This window comes from Lycium barbarum, chromosome 10 (genome assembly GCF_019175385.1).
Source record: "Lycium barbarum isolate Lr01 chromosome 10, ASM1917538v2, whole genome shotgun sequence".
Lineage (NCBI taxonomy): Eukaryota > Viridiplantae > Streptophyta > Magnoliopsida > Solanales > Solanaceae > Lycium > Lycium barbarum.
In genome coordinates this window covers 115931127-115955493 of record NC_083346.1, presented here as the reverse complement: position 1 = coordinate 115955493, position 24367 = coordinate 115931127, and the positions used below count along the sequence as shown (strand labels likewise).

The window sequence follows — 24367 nt, the reverse complement described above, 5'->3', positions numbered from 1 at the left end:
ATCTCATTGGATTTCCAAGCAATGAATGGTTCCCCATTGATGTATGTAATTTGCTTTGATGGAATGTCAACTGTAGTTGTTTCCATAATATCAGGTTTTAACAAGTTTGCATAGGTTTTGTTCTGAAAGTTGGGATTTGTATTTTCATTTTGTAAACAAATAGGTTGTGGAACTTGTTTATTGATTGTATTCTGGGTTACCGGTGGAGGTTGGCCACCGGTTGATTCGGCCATTCCAGCCAATGCTGGTGGCGGCTAGGGTTTTGGTCTATATTGGGTTTAGAGAAAAGTTTAGAGAGAGAAAATTTGTTTTGAAGTTCTTAATGATACGTTTTTATTGTTAACAAATGTTATGATTTGTTCTAGATCTAACAAATGGGACCCAGGACTACATATCTGAAGTTGAGTTCTACAACTTTGCATTGAGTAATACATATTTGCATGCTTGAAGTTTTCTTTGATTTTAGGCATAATACATAAACAAGTCTTCAAATTAGGCTTCAGCTGGCAAGTATGCCCTGAGTGTCTACAAGTAGGCACCCCAACTTGTCTCCACTATGTCAGTTGAACACTCCAATTTACAAAATGATCATCCAGACACCTCCAAATTTATGTGACACGTCATTTCCACGTCAGCATTTGTATTTACGTGCTCAATTTTATACAAGTTGAGGTGTCTACTTATACATTCTCATAGTTGGAGGGCATGTTTTTCAGCTAAGGCCAAATTTGAGGACATGTTTATGTATTATGCCTTAATTTTAAACTCATATATTTAAAGGCTTAGAAACTTCAGATTCATAAGTTTGAAGTTTATTTTTGAAGCGACAAAATTTATAAAAACTTATAAATTTAGAATATTTGTGCACTTGACTCTCTTTAACATCACAAATCACTCGTTATATATGTTATATCCCGTAATTTTAAACGTCGAATTATTTGTAAGCTGAGGTGGGGCCCACACGTTAAGATTTTTTTTTTGAACATGTGACAAGTCATATGAATCACATATGTGAAGTTAAACACAACTCAAGAAGGACCCTTGGGTCAAATCAAAGTGGAAGTCCTCCAAACGAATATTTTTAAGAAAACGTTTTCGGGTGATCTGACTTTTAGGGGCAAAAACGGTATTATAAGTTTGGAATTTGGAAAAATACCAAGAAATAGAAGTTGTAGATAATTGAATTAGCTTTCCAACCATAGGTCGTGGGTTCCCAGGTGACATCGGTACAAGGAGATATGGACGTTTTAAGGTCGAAAGGTCAGTGGGCTAGACCCAACTCGGGATCAACCGAGTTGGCCCAAAAAAATAAAAACGAATTAAGGCCCAAAGGAGATGGGGTGGCCGGCCAACAATGGCCCAAGCCCATGGAATTTTAATTAATTCCCATGTGATAATTAGCATATAAAGCCTAGAAGATTCAAGAAAATAACACAAGTTGCAAAACAAGAACAAAACAAAGAAACAAGAGCAAAAGAACTAAAGGCCATACGGCCATGGAGAAAAAAAATTGAACCTTTGAAATCTTATCCCAAAAATTATTTTCTTGTGGTATTTCTACTAATTCAAGGGTCCTTTACAACTTGGTGTAATTATTTTGGAAGAAAGAGCACTTGTTTCTTCAAGTTGACAACTTGGTCAAGTGAAGAAGATTGTAGAAAAAGGTAAGAATTAATCCCTTTTTATTATGTTATGAAGGTTGGTTTATGTTGTAGTATGTAGAAATGAGTAGAATTTATGGAAATATGGAAGTTTACAAAGTGGGTGTGCATATATGTAAGTGGACATATATGTGTATTGTTGTATAAATAATATGAGTTGAATTTTATGTTGTATTCTAGTTGTGGTTATGGTGAAATTTATATTGGAAATGAAAGTTGAATAAATTTGGTGGAAGTTGGAAATATGGAATGTAGAAGATTATGTCACTTTGGAATGATTTTGTGATATTATGGAAATGAAGTTATTAAGATGTGAATTATGATTATGGTTGATGAAATTGGAAGGTGGAAATTTGTTATGAATAGGTATGTTGAAGATTAGAAGTTTTGGATGGATTATGGTTTGGTGGAAAATTTGTATATTTTGTATATTTTGCGAATATTTTGTAAAATGATATGAAATGTTCCGAATTGTATTGGAGTGACCTTGATTAGTAAATGAATATGAGAATGTTGGTATTGAATTGAAAATGTGAAGTTGGAATGAAAACTATTATACTATGTTGGAAAGGAGACTAGTTATGCTATATTGTGTTTTGTGATGATTATTGATATTGTTGTTGGTATGGTTGTTGATATTTGAGCCGAGTTAAATCTCGGGGATGTTGTATGTATAGGGGAGATGCTGCCCAAATTTTTGTAGGCAAGTATTGGTTAAGATTGAAATCTTAAAGCCTTACAATTAACATTTGGTAATTGTGACCAAATTGTAGATTTTGGCGAACTTGAAACTTGATTTTGGAGACGTGTATGAAGCGGAAAAGGTATGTAAGGCTTCACCCTTCCTTCTATGGCATGTCTTAAACGTAATAAGTTGGGTACGAGCCTCGGGGACAACTCTATTTCCCGGAATCCGCACCTAAAGTTTCCCCTTTTTCATTCAGTAGAATTGAACTAGAAAGTGTGCGAAATGTTGGAAAAACCTCCTAAACCCCTAGAACTTGCATAAATGGGACCCGACTACCCTAAAACCCTCACAAGTAACGCCATGACATGTAACATATGCAAATCGTATACGCTACCTCATTCGGCCCGAGGTGGGCCCCATTGCTCTCGGATTTTCCTTATAGTTCTGTTTGACTTACTTTGAGGATCGAATCCAAAGAAAACCTTTGATCCTAATTTCGTTACCAAATGACAAGTACTATAACTACTCTAACGAGAATACTTCTATGACGATAATGATAACGACGATGTTAGAAAAGAGAATATGCCCATGACAAATATGACCAGAATGATTCCATGACTAAGATTTTTAAGCTAAGGATTCAATGTGAACTTGAGGGTGATAAACTAGTTCTTGAACCTTATTTCTATTTCCTAGCTGTGACACTATTTCCTAAGGATTCCAAAGCCTATGAGTTGACGTCTATGATGCCCATGATTGCATTCTATGTTTACTTCTAACGCTATTCTCCGTTGGTAGTCTCGCCTTAAAATACTTGTTCCTTCAAGGAGAGACAGAGCGATCACGATTGTTCCATAATGTAATCGGAGGTCACCGACCTTACGTCACTCCGATGGCTACATGATTTTTCTTTGGGCTCTCTTGCATGCTTATATGACATATGTATATAAGATATGTATATGTATAAAAAAATTATGTATATGTATATAAGATATGTATATGTATATAAAATATGTATATGTATATAAGATATGTATATGAACATGGGATGGGGGGAAGGGATACATAGGGGAATGGGAAGGGAAACATGTTTCATTGCCACCTGGTCAGCTGGCTTATCATCCTGGACGCGGGATGCCCGGACGCGGGATATATGGGCGAGCCGGTATTTCAGCGCTATGTGGGCGAGCCGACATTGTTCGGTGCTATGCTATGACATGACATGCTATGCTATGACCTGATACGCTATGACATGCTATGCTATGATATGATACGCTATGACATGCTATGATATGACATGATACACTATGACACGATATGCTATGACATGATACGCTATGACATAATATACTATGATATGATATGCTACAACATGATATGATACGACACGCTATGAGATGACAGGATATAATATGATAAAACATGACATGATATAAACCCTATTTTCTATGCCTATGAAAAAGGAACGTTTTAAAAAGGGAAAGACAAGCATGCACGGTATCCGGCCTGAAAGGGGCGTTCCTACGTACAGGTCACTTTCTAGCCTCATTATATGTCCTACGACCTCATGATATTGTTAATCGTACTCTATGTTCCTGCTTGTATTATCTTTTATGCCTTACATACTCGGTACACTATTCGTACTGACGTCCCTTCTTGTGGACGCTGCGTTTCATGCCGCGCAGGTCAGCAGACAGGCGGATTTGGTTCCTAGAAGCTCTATCAGCAGTATTTGACAGCGCTCCAGTTGTTCCGGAGCCTCAGTCCCTTGGTACTATTTTTGTGTATATACTCGGGCACGGCAATACTCGGCCCTTTCTATGTATATGTGTACTATGTTTAGAGGCTCGTAGACAGATATGTACAGTTAGATGTGTTGTATTTTGGAATGTTCACGTCGCCGTATAACGTGATAGCAAAGTTTACTAGTCTATGTTTACGATAATGCTACTAATGTTAATGTCCAGTAACGAAAAAAAAATATATGGCACAGTTCCTACGGCCCGCTGAGAAGTAAAGGTAAAATCATAGATAAGGGGTGCTCGGTACAAGTATCGGGTACCCGTCGCGGCCCCTAGTTGGGTCGTGACAATATAATTATCCTAGCTTTTATGATGTGAAGTTTTTAATATTTCAAAAAAAAAAAAAAAGAGAGAGAACAAGTTAAAAACCAAGTATCCATTCAACTTAGCTTTCGACATTAGATTTTTCATTACCAATTTATTTTTGCGGCGTAAAACCTTGAACAATTAATACTTGCGTTCTTAAGTCGTTGTAGTTACTCATTGAAGTAATTCTCGAGTTGCTTAGTGTTGATTCTTAAGAATAAATTAAATAAAATTGATGCAAAATGAGTCTGCAAGTAGATCGGTTATCTTCCGAGTATCATTGCCGGATCCATGGATTAAAAAGTTTTTTTTTTGCATGGATTGCCCTTCTTTTGGGGTGGTCTTTAATTTTTCTCCCTCAAATTGCTAGTATTTATTTTTTGCCCTTCGCTGAAAAAGGTGGCAAAAAATATCCCGAGGTTCTATTTGAAACCCCCCTCAGTGAAAAAAAAAATCGCAAGGCAAGGCTTTGCAAAAAACCTGCCTTCTCTGGCAGACTTTTAGTTATAACTAAAATTTTGCTTTATAAGGCAGACTTTTTGCAAAGCCTTACCTTGCGAATTTTTTTTAATTTTTATGACTAAGCCGGGATTCGAACCCAGAACCTCGGGGTATTTTAGGTGAAGGGCAAAAATTAAAGACCAACAATTTGAGGGGCAAAAAAAAAATAAAAAAAAATTAAAGACCTCCCCCAACGAAGGGCGATCGTGCAAATTGGCCAAAAAGAAAGAATAGGATCGAGGACCCTAATATAATATAATTTGATCACTCCTTGGTCGCTTACCAATGTCAATAATTGATGATTACACAATTCGAACATTTTTGAATTTACCATTTGTGTAATAGCAGGGGTATATATGTATCAGTTTTTTAACGAAGGGTATATCTGATCTAAATCAAAAAGTTGAGGGGTATATTTGCATCTTGTCTCATTCTACTTTATTGACGAAAAAGTTGGCCATTTTTAGAAAATTACATTTGCGTCCCTCCTACTTCAAAGGGACAAGCACTCTTTAAGATCACAAAATCACTCATTGTATAGTTGCCTCAATTTTTATAATGTCTAAAGTTTAAGCATTCAACTTAGCATTGGACATTAACCCTTTTCATTACTAATTTGATTTTTTGTCGTAAACCTCTGCACAACTAAGTAGGCGTCAGGCCATGAAAATCAAATATCTCTTCACTTTATTGGAAATTTTGAAGTTGGAGTTGTGTTTGGTTATAACTTTTGCAAATAATATTTGGTTGTTTGAATGTACTTGAGTAACTAAAAGTAAAAATAGGATTTTAGGTGTTTTCCAAATTTTAAATACAACATGCAATTGTATTTGGAATTCATGGCCAAACGCTGATTTTCAATAAAGTGAAAAAAATTCCGAAAAAAATGAAAAACATTCTCAGGGCTGAACGGGTCCTCTAATACTTATAACTTTTCTTAAAATCGTTGTTAGGATCCATACAAGTAATAATCTAGTTGCTTAGTATTGATTCTTAAGAATAAATTAACTAAAATTTGATGCATATATGTTGGAAATTATATTTCTGTTTTAAAAAGAGAATATAAATTGACTAATGGAGAAATTATTAATACTGTATTTCCTCCGCAAAAGTATTTTCAAATTGGAAAGGATGATAAAGTCCTTCATTTTGCCGCTTTTTCAAAATTATTTGAAAATGATACTTTGCAGGTTACTGCTAAGCATATTAATAATACGTTGAAACAACAAAATTATGCGAATATTTACATGAATATTTTGGGTGAACAAATCATATCTTTACATGATAGAATTGATAAATTATGAAAATAAATCAAATTACCAAATAATTCCTTTAAATATGTAAAATTAATTTAATAATTTAAATTAGAATTATCCAAATCAAAATTTGATAAAAAAATAATAAGTATTTTACCCCTTTAAATTAATCAAATTAAAATTGAAAGTATCAACTGATGCTTAAATATTGCAATTGTTTTATCTCAAAGAGAGGAAAATAATTTTCTTTTAAACAAGTCTTCTCTTTTAAAAAGTATTAATAAATTTTCGTAGCAAACACGAATATAATAAAGTTTTAGATACGGAGTACAAACTATAATGTTATATTAATTGTGTTTTAAACATAGTGTGTGTGTGTGTATATATATATATATATATATATATATATATATATATATATATATATATATATATATATATATATATTATCACTATTCAAACACAACTACATATACATAAATACATTATAATCCAAAGTGTTAAGCCCGTGCCATCTAGTATAAAGTGAAAAGAATGAAATATTCTACATTTAACTCTTGAAAAATGTTTATTTGCTTGATTTGACTTAAAACAAAAAATAATCTTTTGATTATTGCTTTTTTTTTCCCTTCCATATTTGCTATTTTGGGAAAAGAAAAGGAGGGAAATCCAGCAGATATTAATACAACAATACATACACGACGTGGCCCGTTAGAAAAGAATAAAGGAGGCCTTAACTCTGCGGTGGTCAAAAACCCTAGCGCTATTAGAGTCTGTTTGTATTGACTTATAAGTTGCTTATAAGCTGTTTTTAGCTTTTTTGAGTATTTGATTGGTCAGCTTAAAGTCATTTTGTGCATAAAATAAGCCTAGAAAAGAGCCCATTTGACTTAGCTTATAAGTTAAAAACAGCTTATAAGCCAAAAATAATAAGTTAGCCTACCCAATTTATTTTTTTGGCTTATAAACTGCTTATTTTAAGCCCATCCAAACAGGATCAGCAAACACGACCACACTATTCTCTTTGCTGGATTCTACTCTTCCATATTCCTTACATGATAGAATTGATTTATGAAAATAAATCAAATTACCATATAATTCCTTTTTCTTTTAGGAGAAATCCCATTAGTAAACTTTACCACTGATTTCCCTATTTCTTTTTTCCTAAACCACATAAGAAAAGGGTATTCATTAAGTAACTTTATTTAAATACTCCTATTATAATAATTCTGGCTATACCGTTAATTTCTGAAGAACTCTCCGTCGCCCCTAAAACCCTTTCGCTTTTGTCACCGTAAGTCTCTCTATTCCTCCTCCTCTTTTTTTTGTATTTTTTTAATTTAATTTAATTTGGTAATTAATTCTTTTGCAACTGTGGTTGAATTGTGATACGGGTTTGTTTCTAAACCAGTGGGTTTATCAGAATGTTCAAAGAATTACTAGGCATTTGGCCATAGAAACCAAATATTTTTCACTTTATTTTTTAAGTTAGAGTTGAAGATGGAGTTATGTTTGGTTATATTTTTTTTGCAAAGAATATCTCGTTGTTTGAATGTGCTTAAAGTGAAAACAGGGTTTTAGGTGTTTTTCAAATTTCAAATACAACTTCAACTTGTATATTTGGAAATTTCGTAGCCGAACGCTGATTTTCAAATCCGGGAAAAAAGTGAATAATTGTCACGGCCAAACGGTTTGTGCATGAGCTTTGTTTATGGAAAATTCGAAAACTAATGTTATGAGAAGCAGCATAAGGGAATTGAAGTTGTTGAATTTGAAAGAAATTTGAGTGAGTAATTAATCTTGCCCTTTTTGTAAAAAGAAAGCTATTACTCAAACAAACAAACAGAGGATTATTTGAAAAAAAATAAAAATGAAATAGAAGTTGGTCAAAAACTAGTAGTATTATGAACAATGAGCAAAGCTGTGATTTAGTTGGTTTTATTTGACTTAGTGGTTTATGAGTTCACTTAATCTGATTATGAGTCTGTTTAAGTTTTGTTACAAGTTAATTTGTTTAAGTTGGTTGGTTTTATTGACTTAGTGAGTATATAAGTTTACTTAGTCTGATTATGAGTACTCTGTTTAAGTCTTGTTATGAGTTAATTTGTTTAAGTAAGTCTTTGATTTATTGAATAAATATGAATAAAGGATCCATGGATGAAGATTACAAAGTTGATTTCTAATTATATTTGTAAAGAAGAAATTGTATCTAATCATAGGAGAGATAATTTTGTGTGGCTATTTGTACAATGTATTGATGTCAATGTGTCTAATGTACTTTGCAGGGCTTGAGTTTTCTCTGCGAATCCTTACTCTTTTGGTCGATAGAAGCAGCATGTTGACAGATTCAAGCAACTCGTTAATGCCCAGCAAGGAAGAATCTTTTCCCCTTAGTGACACTGAACTCGATTGTCTTGTTGATGTTGCCAACAAGGCGGTTGATGCCGCAGGAGCAATCATTTTAAAGCACTATTTAGCTCGTGGCAATGTGTTCAAGGTTCGCGATGCTAATGTTCCATCATGGACGAGCATTGCCGCTGAAGCAGAGAAAGCTATGATTTCACATATCCTAAAAGATTTACCTGATCACATTGTATACGGGAAACAATCTGGATGGACCAATTGCAGTGGGACAACAATTCCTGAGTTTGTTTGGGTTTTGGACCTTATTAATGGTGTAGAAGAGCGGCTCTTGCCCACATTTGGCATGTCTGTAGCTATAGTTCACAATGGTAAACCGGTAATTGGTTGCATCAGTAATCCCATTACGGGGATCAAAACCATTGGGAGGAGGGGGAAGACTACTAGAAACGGAGACCTTGTGAAGACACGAGCAAGTGAGCACCTAGAGCAAGCATATGTTGACATCAAGGACCCCGGTTACAACAAAGATGCCAAATACACATACAACAGGTTGGCGTACAAGGTGGGAGAAACTTTCTTCAACGGAAACTGCATTGCTTACTCTGAGTTAGCTGCTGGTATGTTGCAAGTGGTCGTTGATTGTGCTGTCGAGCCCTATGGTCTTCTTGGATTAGTTCCTGTAGTGGAAGGTGCTGGAGGAATCATAACTGATTGGCAAGGGAATCAACTTTCTTGGCAGCCTTCTGCAACATCTTCGGTTCCGCGAGATTCTTTCAAGGTTGTTGCTGCTTCTGACTTAACAACTCACCAACAGATTATTTCTGAACTATCATAGTAGTTTAATCAGTTACAGTTCTGTTCAATAAGTTGAATCTTTTTTCAATTAGTTCTATGGTTTTTTTGTTCATGAAGTAGGCTGGATGCGTAGAGAAAGCTAGTTAAGTACTCTTTTTTATTTATTTTCCCAAGTTAAGTACTCATTGTGAGTTTCACTAACAAAATGAAACATCATTCATGGTGTGATTATACAGCCTGTTTAAGACAAAATATTACTACCAATGTTTAGCCTTTTTTAGTCTTTTATCTTAGTACTCTCCGCTTTTCATTGTCGGAGTACATCTATAGCAAGCATATGTTCAAGGACCCCGATTACAATAGAGATGCCAAATACACGTATTGGCGTACAAGGTGGGAGAAACTTTCTTCGACGGAAACTGCATTGCTTACTCTGAGCTAGCTGCCAGTATGTTGCAAGTAGTCGTCGATTGTGCTGTTGAGCCTTATGGTCTTCTCGGGTTAGTTCCTATAGTGGAGGGTGCTGGAGGTATCATATCGGATTGGCAAGGAATCAACTTTCTTGGCAACCTTCTCCGGGTCTTCAGTTCCGCGAGATGGTTTCAAGGTTGTTGCTGCTTCTCACTCACAACAGATTATTTCTGAACTATCATAGACTCATAGTAGTTGGTTTGTTACAGTTCTATTCAATTAGCATTTGATTTTTTCCAATTAGTTCTCTCACTACCGAAAATCCTCTATTTTCGCGCTAAATTTTTCACTTAAAAATGTTTCATACCTATTTCCCACTGAATATCGGCGGGAAAAACCTAAATAGCAGTGCTTTCACATGAAAAAATTATGAAGTTTCTCAGCGTTTCAATAGGAACCTGTTTTTCACCATGCGTTTTCCCAATGAACTGGTTCGATGGGAATGAGGTGGGAAAATCATGTTTTATAGCACAAATTTCCACGGAATGTCGGTGTGAAAACACCTTTTTCGAATTTCAACAAAATTTTCTCTGTATAATGGACCTGCCATTCTAGCGCGCAGTCTACGTCTAAGTCACATGATCGCAATTAACGATTACTTTAAACCATAGTTTATGTGTCATTACCGAGTCTTAATCAGACCTTAGGTCTATCACAAGACTCACTAGAAATTGTTAATACAATCACTACATAACAACAAAGTCTATTATAATAACATTAATTTTGTCCACAATCAAAGGGTAGTGCATAAGTAACATGATCAATCTTCTTTCTATCAGCTTATCAATTAGTTTGATTTATAGTATCTGTTTCAGCTACATATCCATTTGTATGTCACGAGATAATAACATCAACCATATACAGCATTTTTAGTCGGAACACATGCATGTTTGTGCGCGAAAACTTGCTTTATAAAGATCCATAATATGCAGTTTAAAATAAGTATTTAGCATACAAATTTTGAAAAATTTAATGTCATTTGAAAACTCAAATGATTAAACTAGTCTTACCGTTATGTAAGGGGTAAAAATTCATCCATCTTGTTTAAAGTTGAAATTTCCTCAAAGGTCTTGAGTTCGAGCAGTTGGAATGAATTTTTTTTTGATAAGGAACGTTTTTTCTTTAATGAGACTTGTGCGACATGAATTCAGATTTATGGAACCAATGGATTCAGAATATTGAATAGTCATGTATGGTGACAAAATAAAATTCCAGCATATGAAAGAAGGAATAAGCCTATTATTTGTTGGCTAAAAAGAAAACAAGTTTAGATGCGATCCAATGTCGTTTTCTTCCATTCTGAATGCTCCAAACTGTTTTTTACCTCTTGCTGTCAACATAACAACAATTTATTTTATAAAATCTATGGAGTAATCACCACAAATTTTGTCTTTACAAGCTATTGTGAAGTATCTTTTGGAGCAACCCATGGCCTATATATTGCAATATACAAGATTGATTAGATAGTGAAAAACTTCATTTCTATCTCTTTTATTTCTCGTTCTTTAAGCAGATTTAAGTTCACTGTAGTAAAATTTGATGACGATGGACACTATATTCACCTCCTTCCTAGAAGAAATAAGAAAGAAAAATTTATTGGGAGTTGGGTATTTTGTGGTAACACTTTTAACTATTTATCTTACTCGATGGATTTATAGATGGAGAAATCCAAAATGCAATGGTGTTCTTCCTCCAGGTTCCATGGGATTCCCTCTCATTGGGGAAACTCTTCAATTGATCCTTCCAAGTCACTCATTAGACCTTCCTCCATTCTTGAAAAATAGAATTAAAAGGTAAGTATTCTCCACTTCAAGGTGTTAAAGACTTGTAGATCATGCTCCCTATTTTTATTGTTCGGTTAAAAGTTCTATACATGTACTAGTAGTGTAACAAAGTACTTACGCAATCACGTCACTTAAAGGTAATAAACATAAGTTTATGTTCAACATACTGATAGTGCAAGAAACATTTTACACAATCAGGTTAGTTAGGGTAATACTCCATATGTTCCAAGTTATGCGTCATAATTTGAATAAGCACAAATTAAGAAAGAAATAAAGACTTTTTGAAACTTGTGGTCTTAAACAAGTCATAGCATTTGTGTGGCTAAAACTTTTGAAATTTATGGTCTTGAACATATCATAACATTTGTGTGGTTATAGAAGATTCTCATTAAGTGTAAAATGAGAAATGTAAAGTTAATTATTTTCGAATTTAGAAATGTGATATTTTTTTTTGGAACAGACTAAAAACAAAGTACGTCACATAAATTGATAGAAGGAAATATAATATTTACATAAATATAGGTAACTCTATTTAATAAATAAACATCTATTTCTAACTAAAATAAATGGGAAATCACCTGGTACTGTAACAAGTTAAATTATGCCGACGAAGTAAAAAATCATTACATTTTCATTATGTATAACTAAAAATCCAATAAATAGCATAAACAATTCCTTATGTTGTAAGCCTATATGACTTAAACTCTTTATTTAATTAATTTCAAACACTTGAGGTGCGGCCCTTTCCTGAACTCTGCTAACACGAAATGCTTTGTGCACCGGGTTGCTCATTTAAAAAAAAAAAAAAATTCAAACATGATCCAAATAATATGTTAATTGTTATTGTATTGAAGTAGTTCATGACAAATTATATTTCTACTTAATCATTTCAGATATGGACAGATGTTTAAGACAAATGTAGCAGGGAGGCCAGTGATTATAAGTGCAGATCCTGAATTCAACAATTTCATTCTTAAACAAGATGGAAAATTGGTGGAGACATGGTCATTGGACACTTTTGCTGAAGTATTTGAACAAAATACTCATTCTTCAAGAAAATATACAAGGCATTTTACTCTTAATCATTTTGGTGTGGAGGCACTTAAGGATAAGTTACTTCCTCAAATGGAAAATTTTATTAAGTTGACTCTTGAAAAGTGGTCAGGCCAGGATTCTCTTGAAGTAAAAAGTGCAGCAATTAAAGTAAACATTCTCAGCCACTAATTGCATCTATCTACTTATATATTTTTGATATTTTGCCAAGAAATGACAGAAATGGTCCTTTTATCTTTAGGGTAGGCCTAAAATAGTCTCTTAAACATACTTTTGAGCAGTTTTGGTCCATTATATTTATAAAAAAAAATGAGCACTTTTGTCTTCATCAGATAACGAGAACTGTGAAATTTTTGCTTTGATGGAAAATAATTTTGGAGGTGGGGTTTTTGCTACTTTTTTCTATTTCTGGAGTACAGTTTTTTTGTGGGGTTTTTGGTCTATTTTTTATTATCTGTTGCAGTTTTGGTGTTGCAGTTTCTGATTGACAGGACTTTCCTAGTGTTTTCTGGTTAAATTCTTGTCGGAGACCAAAAATGCTCAATTTTGACAACCTTAGAGGACCAAAATACTTAAGAGTATATTTAAAGGACTATTTAAAATCTACCAAACTGAACATTTTTCGAACACAATACTAGTTGTTTTTTAACCATGCAATATATTAGTGTAAATACAAATTAAACACTTATTGGCTTTTGGAGTTCTTACGTGAAAATAGGTATTTACAATTTTTTTTTTCTTTTGGGAAATGGCAGATGACAGTTGATTTTGCTGCAAAGCAAATTTTCAGTGGTGATCTTGAGAATGCACCCTTCAATATCAGTGACATGTTCAGGGACTTAGTAGAAGGCTTAATGTCTTTCCCTGTTAATCTTCCTGGAACTGCTCATCATAAATGTTTGCAGGTATATAATCCAATATCATATAGTATACATCTTTCAATTCAATTTTATCTGCTTCTCCTTGTTAAATTATCAACACTGGAATTAGTCACACGCACAAAAATGAGGGACGTTTACAGTTTTAGCCGGGCGGCTAAAAATGTATCCGCTCATCTAGATATAACCCTTTGTAACCGGCGCAAGTGATGTATATCAAGTGTTATATCAAGTGAATAATAAGTGTATAATAATTCTATATTCAGTATATATTCTGTATACTATGTACCCCGTACTGATGGTACAATGATTTTACTCGGCTAAATTTCACTAAAAATTATCTATTTAGTCATTTTAAACAACTTATCAACATTTTTTTTTATCAAACACATCAAGTGTTTATCATCAGCTTTAACACTTCTAAGTTTTATCCAAATATGTAACTGCTTATTAAAAAATTTGTTTCAGCATTAAAATGTTTTTCAACACTTAAAGCTTACCAGCTAACTCTAAGGGGCTCAACAAAATTAATGCAGATTCATAAGAAAGTGCGCGAAACAATGAGAGACGTTCTGAAAAAGAGGCTCAGTTCATCTGCAGTAAAACGCGAAGGAGAGGAAGACTTAGTCGATCATCTGCTGAGAGACATGGATTCTCAAAAATTTCTAACAGAGGATTATATAGTTCAAATGATGTTTGGTTTGTTATTTGTCACATCTGACTCTATTTCAACTACATTGGCTTTGTCTTTCAAGTTGCTTGCTGAACATCCTGTTGTCTTGGAGGAATTGATAGTCCGTATCTTAATCTTTGTCTAATTATTTACTTCCTATATCTAATACATGAACATTATTTCTAATTACCATATGTTATATATCCTCAATCTAGGTTGAACATGAGACAATTTTGAAGAATAAAGAGAATTTGGATGCCCCTCTCACTTGGAATGACTATAAATCCATGACATTTACACTTCAGGTCTCTTCTACACTCATTAACAAACTAGACTATATAAAGGATTTTACACTATCATATTATTTATAAGATAATTACTTTAATTTGACATAAGCCAACATTCATGTAACTATAATGTGGCCAATTTTCTTTTTTCTTATTTTATCATATGTATATATTCTATAGGTTATCAATGAAGTCCTGAGGTTGGGAAATATTGCACCTGGACTATTCCGTCGAGCATTAAAGGATATTCCAGTTAATGGTAGAGATTGAAGAAAATTTTAAAGTTTAAGGTGTGTTTGTCAAAACTGGAAACTTGGATAATTTTTTTGTTTGTTTAATTATTATTTAGGATATACAATTCCAAAAGGATGGGTAATTATGATTGCCACAGCTGCTCATCATTTGAACTCAGCTCAATTTGAGGATCCCCTTTCATTTAATCCATGGAGGTGGAAGGTATATATAAAACATATTATTTAACAACTAGCAAAATTCTAATATGAACTCCTATATTAACTACCTAATTGTTTTTTTTTTTTTTTAAAAAGGAAATTCAACCAAGTTGTGTAGTTAAGAATTTCATGCCATTTGGATCTGGGATGAAGCAATGTGCTGGGGCAGAATATAGCAGGGTCTTCTTAGCAACCTTCCTACATGTCTTAGTCACTAAATATAGGTACTTAATTACAGTTTTTATTACGAATTTAAGTTATACATACTGAGAGTGTATATATTTTTACATTATCTAAGTTACATATACTGCAATGTAAAGATACTTTGGTGGAGTCGTCTTTGATAGGAAGCGCTTACTCCCAAAGTGGAACTTCTCTGCATGAATTTGAATTTGTCGAGGCTTAAAGCGGTTACTAGACACCCAATTGAAAATCAAAAACAATAGAAAGATATTTTACACCAATAATGTAGAGTATATTGTTTAACCTATCATAACATATCATGTTCATTACCAATTGTATCAAGTTAATAATTAATGTTTATCATAAAAATTTACCTATAATTATCTTATAAAAAATGACTTAAATTGTGAATATTATTTATTCTCGTTGCATATAATTTAAACTCTTTTTTCATATGAATTTCTTATCGTGTTGTCTTTTTTAACGTGAACTTTGCAGATGGACAATGGTGAAGGGAGGCAAAATTACTAGAGCACCAATTATAAGGTTTCCAGATGGATTTCACTTCAACATTTCTCACAAGAATCAATAAAGATAATATCATTACCATTTTTGTGTAAAATCCCATTTATGAATAATTGTGATTTCCTTTTTGTTTGTTTCAATATTATTAAATAACTAGCTGAGGATTTCTCATGAATATTAAAATGCTTTTTGTCAAAAAAAAAAAAATCACATTGTGGAAAAATTAAGCTACATAATACTTCCTCCGTCTCAAATTATCTGTCCTTTTTCTTTTTGTTTTACACGCCCCTTAAGATATATTAATTAGGAGGGGCATTTTACTAACATTACACTTGTTTATGTCTAAGTTATAGTCTCGCTTCATTAAATGTTTACTCTATTTATGTATCATCACTATTAATGATAAAATTCTACTAAAGGTTAAATGGAAAAAAATAATTAATTACGGCTTGAATTTCTAAAACGACAAATAATTTGAAACAACTATTTTTAGTAATCATGACAGACAATTTGAGATGAAGGAGTATTGTTCTTGTATTAATTAATGTTGTTTAGAACACAAAAGTACGTAGTATGTTACTCTTGTATAAAAGTCCAGTGCTGCAATGTTTGAAAAAAAAAAAACTTTTGTCATCTCAAAAATCTTGGCTAAACAAGCGAATAGTTTTTCAAACAGCCATAAATTCATGTTTTCAAACAATCAAAGATTCATACTCCCTCCATTCCAAAATGAGAATGTAATTCAACAACTTTGTTGCTCTCATCGCTGACAATTCTAACAATTTCCAAAAACCTATTGCTTCTCCAAAAACACTATCAAACATGATATAACTATGTTATTGATGCTTTCTATTTTTTTCTCTATGCTTGGAATATAAAAATGAACATAACCGAAAGAGTAAAGTAATATTCCATGAATTAATTAGCTTGGAATACAAAAAAATGTATAACTGAAAAACTAAACTAACAATACTGATTACAACGTTCCATGAACTAATGAAGAGAGTTAAAGAAGTGACTCGTGTAAATGAAAAAATAGGAAAAAGGCCAAAAATATTACTAAAGTTATTATTATTATTATTATTATTATTATTATTATTATAATATAACCGGATCCACAGTTAATATTCTAGCTTTGATACCAATAAGTAGCTTTATTTTTAATCTCCTAAAATCACTCCTAAGAAATAATATAATTTTTGCATAATTTTCTTTTTACTAACTATTATTACATTCTTAGCAAACCTATAAAAAATTATTTATAAATGTCCAAATTTTTCTTTCCAATTCAAGCAAGTATTCATAGATGCTATGAAATAGCTCTGATACAAATAAAAAAAATAGAATTTTGTAGGACTGGGCATAAATACCGAAACCCAAAAAATCGGACTGAACCGAATTAATTCGGGTTTTCGGTTCGGGTTCGGTTTCAATTTTCAAAAATTTCGGGATTCGGTTCGGTGTTCGGGGTTTAGTATTCGGGTTTTCGGTTTAAACCGAAATATTATGTATTAGCCCAAAAATATTAAATAGTCCAAGCCCATGCCCTATTTAATTTAAGCCCAAAAGAAAATAACCCAAGCCTACTTCATTTTTTTGTATCAATCATCATTCATCAGACATCTAAGTAACATATCCCTAATTTCACTTCTCAGAGCTTCAGAGCTCAAAGTTTGCTCTTCCAAGCTCGGCGGCGGCTGGGTGGTTGTGCTGTTATTTTTCGTTGAGCTTTTGGTTTTTAACGTGCTGGCCTACAAATACAGTGTCTTATATTTTCTCTTTAATTTTCGTAGATGGCGGATGAAACTAAATTAAGTGTTGTCGATTCAACTGGTAGCATGCCTAATACAAATGATACTGAGAACAATGATAACTCACTTGACACCCAGGTAACAAAGAAAATAAAAGAAATGCAATCTAGATCTGTTGTTTGGGGTCATTTTGAGAAGATTGTTGTACAGGAAATTGATAGAGCGAAGTGTAAGTATTGTAAAAAAGATCTTGCTGCTGCAACTGTAAATGGGACAACGGGATTGAGACAACATTTAGCGAGGTGCAACGCATATAAATCCCTTATTAAACCTCCCACTCAGAAAAAGATACATTTTCCATCTAAGGATAAGAATGAAATAGAGGACCATTGGGAATTTGATCAACAATTAATTAAGAGGGCTTTAGTTGAGATGATAATTATTGATGAACTACCATTTAGCTTTGTAGAAAAGGAAGGCTTCAAGAAGTTTATGAGTCTAGCCCAACCTCTGTTTCAAATTCCTTCCCGTAGAACAATAACAAGGGATTGTTATGAACGTTACAATGAACTGAGACAAAATTTGAAGAAGTCTTTTAGAGAAGCACATTCAAAAGTTTGCCTTACCACAGACACATGGACATCATTGCAAAAAATTAATTATATGTGTTTGACTGCTCACTTTATTGATAAAGATTGGAAGTTGCATAAAAAAATACTGAATTTTTGCCCTGTTGATAACGTCCAAATCCACCCTATTAATTAGAATGGGCACGGTCGTATGCAAATATAATTTACCCAACTATGAGTCGGGGTCGAATCCCACAGAGAACAATAAATAGGCGATTAGGAAAAGTAGGAATTATCACCAATAATAGCTATGCCAAACAATAGATAATATTTTGGTTTTTGGAGAAAAGTATAACTAATGCAAAAATGTAAACTAACCTAGAAAGCAAGTAAAATGATCAATGGCCACAAGCATGGATACAAGGGAAACTACGCTCAAGTAACGATCCAATGTACTTCATGATTTACAAATAATGGTGAGTTTATATTACTTAGCCTCGGATAATGACTCTAAATTAGCTTCTTCCGAAGACTAACTAGACTACCTAATTGAATACCCCTAAAGCAATTAGGAGCATTAAGAACACCCGAATATGGCTACAAGTGGTGTCGCCTATCCCTAGGTCGATTTCCATTAGATGAGGTTAACGCCCCAAATTCTTGTTAATTAATCTTTCCCAATCCCGAGTTTGCCTCTTCCAAGTTTAAATCGAAATAAATGGGCAAGTCTTAGGGTTAGGTACTCCCTTAAGAATCATTCAAAATGAGATTAATTTAAGAAACAATAACCCACTTCATTAGGAATAAAATCATTCAACACATAAGCAAAACAAGAGATTCAATCCAAACTTAAATAATGTATACTTCCATAAACAAGGTTCAAGTATTGAAATGAAATACTACACACATAAATATTCAATACAAAACAAGGAATTGAAGAAAGGATTAAGAAATATCTCATTAAAGTGCTTCCAATCTTCTCCTCCAATGGTGTTGGTGATAAAACCCTAGCCTCCAAGTTTATGTGTTATGCCAAAGATGAAAATGTTTTGCCCCCTAGTCTTCCTTTTATGTTTCCCAATTTTTCCAAGTCCAAAAAATGACAAAATATGCCCCAGATTTTCGTTTTTGCAGTTCTGCCCGTTTTTTGCAAATCTGTCCCGTTTTTGCAAAACTGTCCACTTTTGACAGTTTTGCAAAACTGTGCAGTTTTGTCCAATTTGATCTCTTTTTGACTTTATTTTCACTTGGTTTCTTCCGATCACTTCTAAATCACATAAACCTGTAAAATAGATGTAAATGATATTAAATACACTATTTTCTCAAGCAAATATAGCAAAACTATAAGATTAAAGAAGAGATAAGTTGGTAAAATACCAACTTATCACCTGTCACTAGTCATAAGGGTGAGCACATGGCAGAGACTATTAGTAATTGCCTGCTTCATTGGAACTTGGACAAGGTATTTACTATTACTGCTGATAATGCTTCTTCAAACGATGTTACAGTTAGAGAATTGTCTAAACAGTTAAATATGTGGGGAACTAATATAATGGATGGTAAGCATCTTCACGTGAGGTGTATGGCTCACATACTTAATCTAATTGTGCAAGAAGGTTTGAAGGAAATTGATGCTTCTGTTAAACGTGTTAGGCAAATGGTAAGGTATGTTAGAGGATCTTCGACAAGAACAAAAAGCTTTAAGAAATGTTGTGAAGTTCAAAAGGTGGGATGTGCTAAAACATTAATTCTAGATGTGCCTACTAGGTGGAATTCCACCTACGCGATGTTGAACACGACACAAAATTTTGAGAAGGCATTTGATAGGTTTGATTTTTTTGATGAGAATTTTAAAACTTATCTTGCTACTCATGTTTGTGAAGATGGAAGTGTCGCAGGTACGCTTGAATGTGATGATTGGGTGAATGTAAGGAATGTGATAAAGTTTCTTGAAAGATTTTACGAGCTCACTGTAAAGCTTCAGGTTCACATTATGTTACTTCTAATGTTCATTTTTAGGATATATGTGAGCTTGATGCATATTTGAAAGCGTGTGTAGCAAGTGAAGATCTTAGTTTGAGTAGAATGGCTGAGCGGATGAGAGAAAAGTTTAGGAAGTATTGGGGTGATCCTGAAAAGATGAACAAAATGATTTTTATTTCTTCCGTATTGGATCCTCGCACTAAGTTTGTGTATGTTAGCTTTGCACTTGAAGAGCTATTTGGGGAGGAAGTTGGAAAGAAAGTAAGCGAAGGAGTGTACGATTATATGAAATCTTTGTTTGGAGAGTATCTTAAAAATTATTCAAGGGCATCTCATCATCAATTGTCTCCTTCTCTATCTACTTCATCTCATGATACATCTGATGAAACTTCTAGTTCCGGGTCCTCTTCAAGTGTGAAATCAAATGCTTTGAGAACTAAGCTTCACTTGAAGAAACAAAAGGAAGATTCTGGAAGTGGGTGTGCTAAATCCGAGTTGGATAAATACATTGGTGAAGAACAAGAGCCAATAGATAAAAGTGAAACCGCCGTTGAGTTTAGTATCTTAGGTTGGTGGAAAGTTAATGCTCCTAGATTTCCTGTTCTTTCAGAGTTGGCTCGTGATGTGTTGGCTATTCCGATTTCTAGTGTGGCATCGGAATGTGCATTTAGTACCGGTGGTCGTGTACTTGATTCGTTTAGAAGTTCGTTGACTCCTAAATGTGTGCAATCTCTTATTTGTGTTCAAGATTGGCTTCGGAAAGAGACTAAATCTGTTAGTGTGGAAGAAAGTTTGGATCATCTTGAGGAACTTGAACTTGGTAAGATTTTGTATTTTTTTATGTGTTTTAGTGAAAAAATAAGATACTTTTTTATGTTGTATGACATATTTAATTAAATTATCTTTAGACATGGCAAATAGTGGAAGAGATCCTTGCATTGTTGATGTATGATTGCAATTTGCTTCTTTGTTACTAGTGGTAAGTTCAATACTTTATTTTGTAGTTTTGTTCTTTTATCTTGAAAGTTATATTCTAAGTTTCTAACTTTTGGTTTCATCTATTTTTTGTTATTTTCAAGTTCAACCATGCCTTCTAGAGCTCGCTCACAAGTTTGGGAACATTTTGTGATGGTTCAAGACAATGAAGAAGGGCGTAAAGCTAGGTGCTTAACATGCGGTGCGATACTTAATTGTAATAGAGCAAATGGCACATCTAGCTTAATGAAGCATATTGAGAGATGTCTTGAAGATAGGCGGATTCACCTTCAACTTTAAGCTTATGTTTTGATTTTGGTAAATTTCGGACTTAATTATGATTATTATGTGAGACAATGGATTTAACACTTAGTGTTACAACTTATGTTTTGTATTTGGAGCTAAAATTTAGCTATGTGAGACGATGGATGTTTGGTAAATTTCGGACTTAATTATGATTGTTATGTGAGGCGATGGATCGTTATGTTGTTTGTGTTGCTTGTTTTTGTCTTGTACGTTGTTTGTTCACTTTGTTGCTCGTTTGGTTGTTGTGCTGCTGCTGTTGCCGCTGAACTGTTCTACTTTAAGTAGATATTTCGTACTGAAAAAAGTTTATTTGCTTAAATTAGATGTTTGAAGGTAGAGATTTGAACTGAAATTGAGAACCTTAATCAAAATTCTTCGATCCATGCATATTTTTCTTTTAAGACAACTTGTTGTTGTGCTGCTGCTGCCGCTAACTGTGCTGCTGCTGCCACAGTTTCAGGTGTGCTGCTGCTGCTGAAACTGTGGTGCTGAACGCTTGAATTGAAAACACCGAATTGAAAAAACCAAAACCGAACCGAACCAAACTTCAAAAAACCGAAATCGAAAGAACCGAACCGAACTAGTTTGGTTCAGTGTTTGGTGTCCACGTTCAAAACACCGAACCCGAAATAGCCGAACCGATGTATGAGAAAACCGAACCGAAGAAACGAACGCCCACCCCTAGAATTTTGTATGGTGTAGCTAACTACAAGAGTCATTTATGTATAATAACTCACTTTAAATAAATACCAATCCGTAACTATATTTTGTATTCAATTTACTGCTCGTAGCTATATTGTATTCACGCATAAAAACATCACAATCCATCATTGAAAGCAACACCACATGAAAAAAATTTCTTCCAAAACTGTTTTCAAACAAAATTCAGTTGATAGAAACATTAATGTATACTAATTCATATACTTGAATGAAGAGAACAAATACTTACTAATGAACTTGAAGAGTGAGGCAGAGTTAGGTTTTATTCTCGTGTAAAGATCGGTGCGTTTGATTTGCGGATGAGTTTGTTTAACTGAAAATTGGGTCGTGGGTTATGGGTCATGGGTTATGGGTCGGGTGATTTAATTAAACGATGTATTTTTCAAATGAAAATGAGGTCATATGGGTTATGGATTATGCGTTATGGGCTATGGTCGGGTGATTTAATTAACGGGATGAGTTCTCTTAAAATGGAAATTGGGTCATGTGTTATGGGTCATCGGGTCAGGTGATTTAATTAAAGGAAAATGATCTGGTGGGGGTTTAATTATCGTGTTGTCTTTTTTAACATGAACTTTGCAGATGGACAATGGTGAAGGGAGGCAAAATTATTCGAGCACCAATTATAAGGTTTCCAAATGGATTTCACTTCAAGATCTCTCACAAAAATCAATAAAGAAAAAATCATTACCATTTTTGTGTAAAATCCCATTTATGAATAATTGTGACTTCCTTTTTGTTTGTTTCAATCTTATTAAATAACTAGCTGAGGATTTCTCATGAATATTAAAATGTTTTTTGTCAAAAAAAAAAAAGTACATTGTGGAAACATTAAGCTACATAATACTCCCTCAGTCTCAAATTATCTATCCTTTTTCTTGTTGTTTTACACACCCCTTAAGATATATTAATTAGGAGGCGTATTTGACTAACTTTACACTTGTTTATGTCTAAGTTATAGTCTCACTTCATTAAATGTTTACTCTATTTATGTGTCATCACCATTAATGATAAAATTCTACTAAGGGTAATGATGTGCCGTGAAATTACGGCACATTTGACGCCAACTGCTTAGTCTTTTGTAAATCCCCAAGTACTTTTGATGTTGTTTCTCGTGTTTTTGTGTTAATTTGTAGAATAACATGTGCTGGAAGCGACTTGAGGCAAAATGAAGCAAAAACCAGCTGAAATGAACCAGAACATCACATGCGAATCGCATGTACTGCATGCGAGTCGCAGGTGCTGCAGCATCTATTGACAGAGATGGCTAAAAAGGAAGACAGTGGTGCAATACATACGAGCACCACATGCGAGTCGCATGTGGTACATGCGAGTCGCACCTGATGTGGCAGATGCTGCACCACAGCTGATTGAAGATGCAGTACCTGCGAAGATTTGGTGCAACCTTCGACTCGCAGGTTGCACATGCGACACCAAGTGCGATTCGTACCAGATGCGCAGGGGTATTTTTGTCTGGAAATTGTTCCCGTTTTGGACATTCTATAAATAGATTTTCTAGGGTTTTGGACTCATTATTCTATAGATTTTTAAGTTGTCTTTTTGTGGAGCTCATTTATTATTGGTTGGTGAAGCTTTTAGGAGATTCTTTTGCTTTTGTCATCTTCTCCATTCAATACTTTGTAAGCTTTATGAATACACTTTACATTATTGCTTTACCTTTAATGTAAATTAGTAGCTAATCTCTTTAGCTAAGGTTGTGAGACCAAATGTGTTAGTTATGTGATTGGGATTCATAGTCATACCTCATTTGTATGCTAATGGTGTTTTCTATTAACTCTTCAAGCATTAATGTCTTGTGATGGTGTACAACATTACTTGTGCCTTAATACCATTACTTTGCTTGGAAAAGAAAGTAGAGGTTAGGAAAAGAGTTAATAGCAACAATTTGGGTCATTAAATCCATCTAATAGCTTGAGGCTAAATTGGTGTTCTCTTATAAAACATTCTAGGAATAGGAAATCTAGTTGAGGCTAAATGGGTATTATCTTATAAAACATTCTAGGGCTTGAAAAAGCCTAGGATGAAATTTGCTAATTTGGTTGGAAAACTTTTAGCAAGACTCGAGTAACCCTTGGCTTAATGCATCTAGGCATATGAATAAGTTGAATTGATACCCAAGCGCATTACTTTCCATTGGAACCACAACCTTGGTCCCATTCACCAATAGTTTACATCTCTTAACCATTCTTAGTCTTTAATGAACAAACAACAACCAACCTACTATTATATTCCCCTCTCCCTTGAAATATAGACTAATAGTCGGGCGTTACACTTGACTAGTATATTTCTTCATTGTATTCTCTGTGGGATTCGACCCCAACCTCGTTGGGTTCTATATTTGACAACGACCGCTTACTCCTGAT

The 24367-nt window shown here is 33.8% G+C and overlaps 2 protein-coding genes across 2 annotated transcripts; both read left to right on the top strand.

Annotated features, from left to right (window-relative positions):
* Positions 1-7191: 7191 nt before the first annotated feature.
* LOC132615550 (bifunctional phosphatase IMPL2, chloroplastic-like) lies at positions 7192-9637 on the top strand. The gene is made up of 2 exons (XM_060330153.1): positions 7192-7508; positions 8500-9637. The coding sequence occupies exon 2, from the start codon at positions 8550-8552 to the stop codon at positions 9411-9413; it is 864 nt and encodes a 287-aa protein (XP_060186136.1). The 5' UTR covers positions 7192-7508; positions 8500-8549; the 3' UTR covers positions 9414-9637.
* Positions 9638-11389: 1752 nt separating this feature from the next.
* On the top strand, positions 11390-15746 carry LOC132613363 (beta-amyrin 16-alpha-hydroxylase CYP87D16-like). The gene is made up of 9 exons (XM_060327376.1): positions 11390-11637; positions 12522-12831; positions 13437-13586; positions 14096-14353; positions 14448-14537; positions 14700-14778; positions 14869-14975; positions 15068-15195; positions 15653-15746. Exons 1-9 carry the CDS (start codon positions 11390-11392, stop codon positions 15744-15746), a joined length of 1464 nt encoding a protein of 487 aa, XP_060183359.1.
* The last annotated feature ends 8621 nt before the right edge of the window (positions 15747-24367 follow it).

Coding starts and splice junctions, on each gene's coding strand:
- LOC132615550 (XM_060330153.1), top strand. CDS start 8,550: ATGTTGACAGATTCAAGCAACTCGTTAATGCCCAGCAAGGAAGAATCT.
- LOC132613363 (XM_060327376.1), top strand. CDS start 11,390: ATGGACACTATATTCACCTCCTTCCTAGAAGAAATAAGAAAGAAAAAT. Junction 11,638..12,521: donor TTGAAAAATAGAATTAAAAG/GTAAGTATTCTC, acceptor TAATCATTTCAG/ATATGGACAGATGTTTAAGA. Junction 13,587..14,095: donor CTCATCATAAATGTTTGCAG/GTATATAATCCA, acceptor AAATTAATGCAG/ATTCATAAGAAAGTGCGCGA.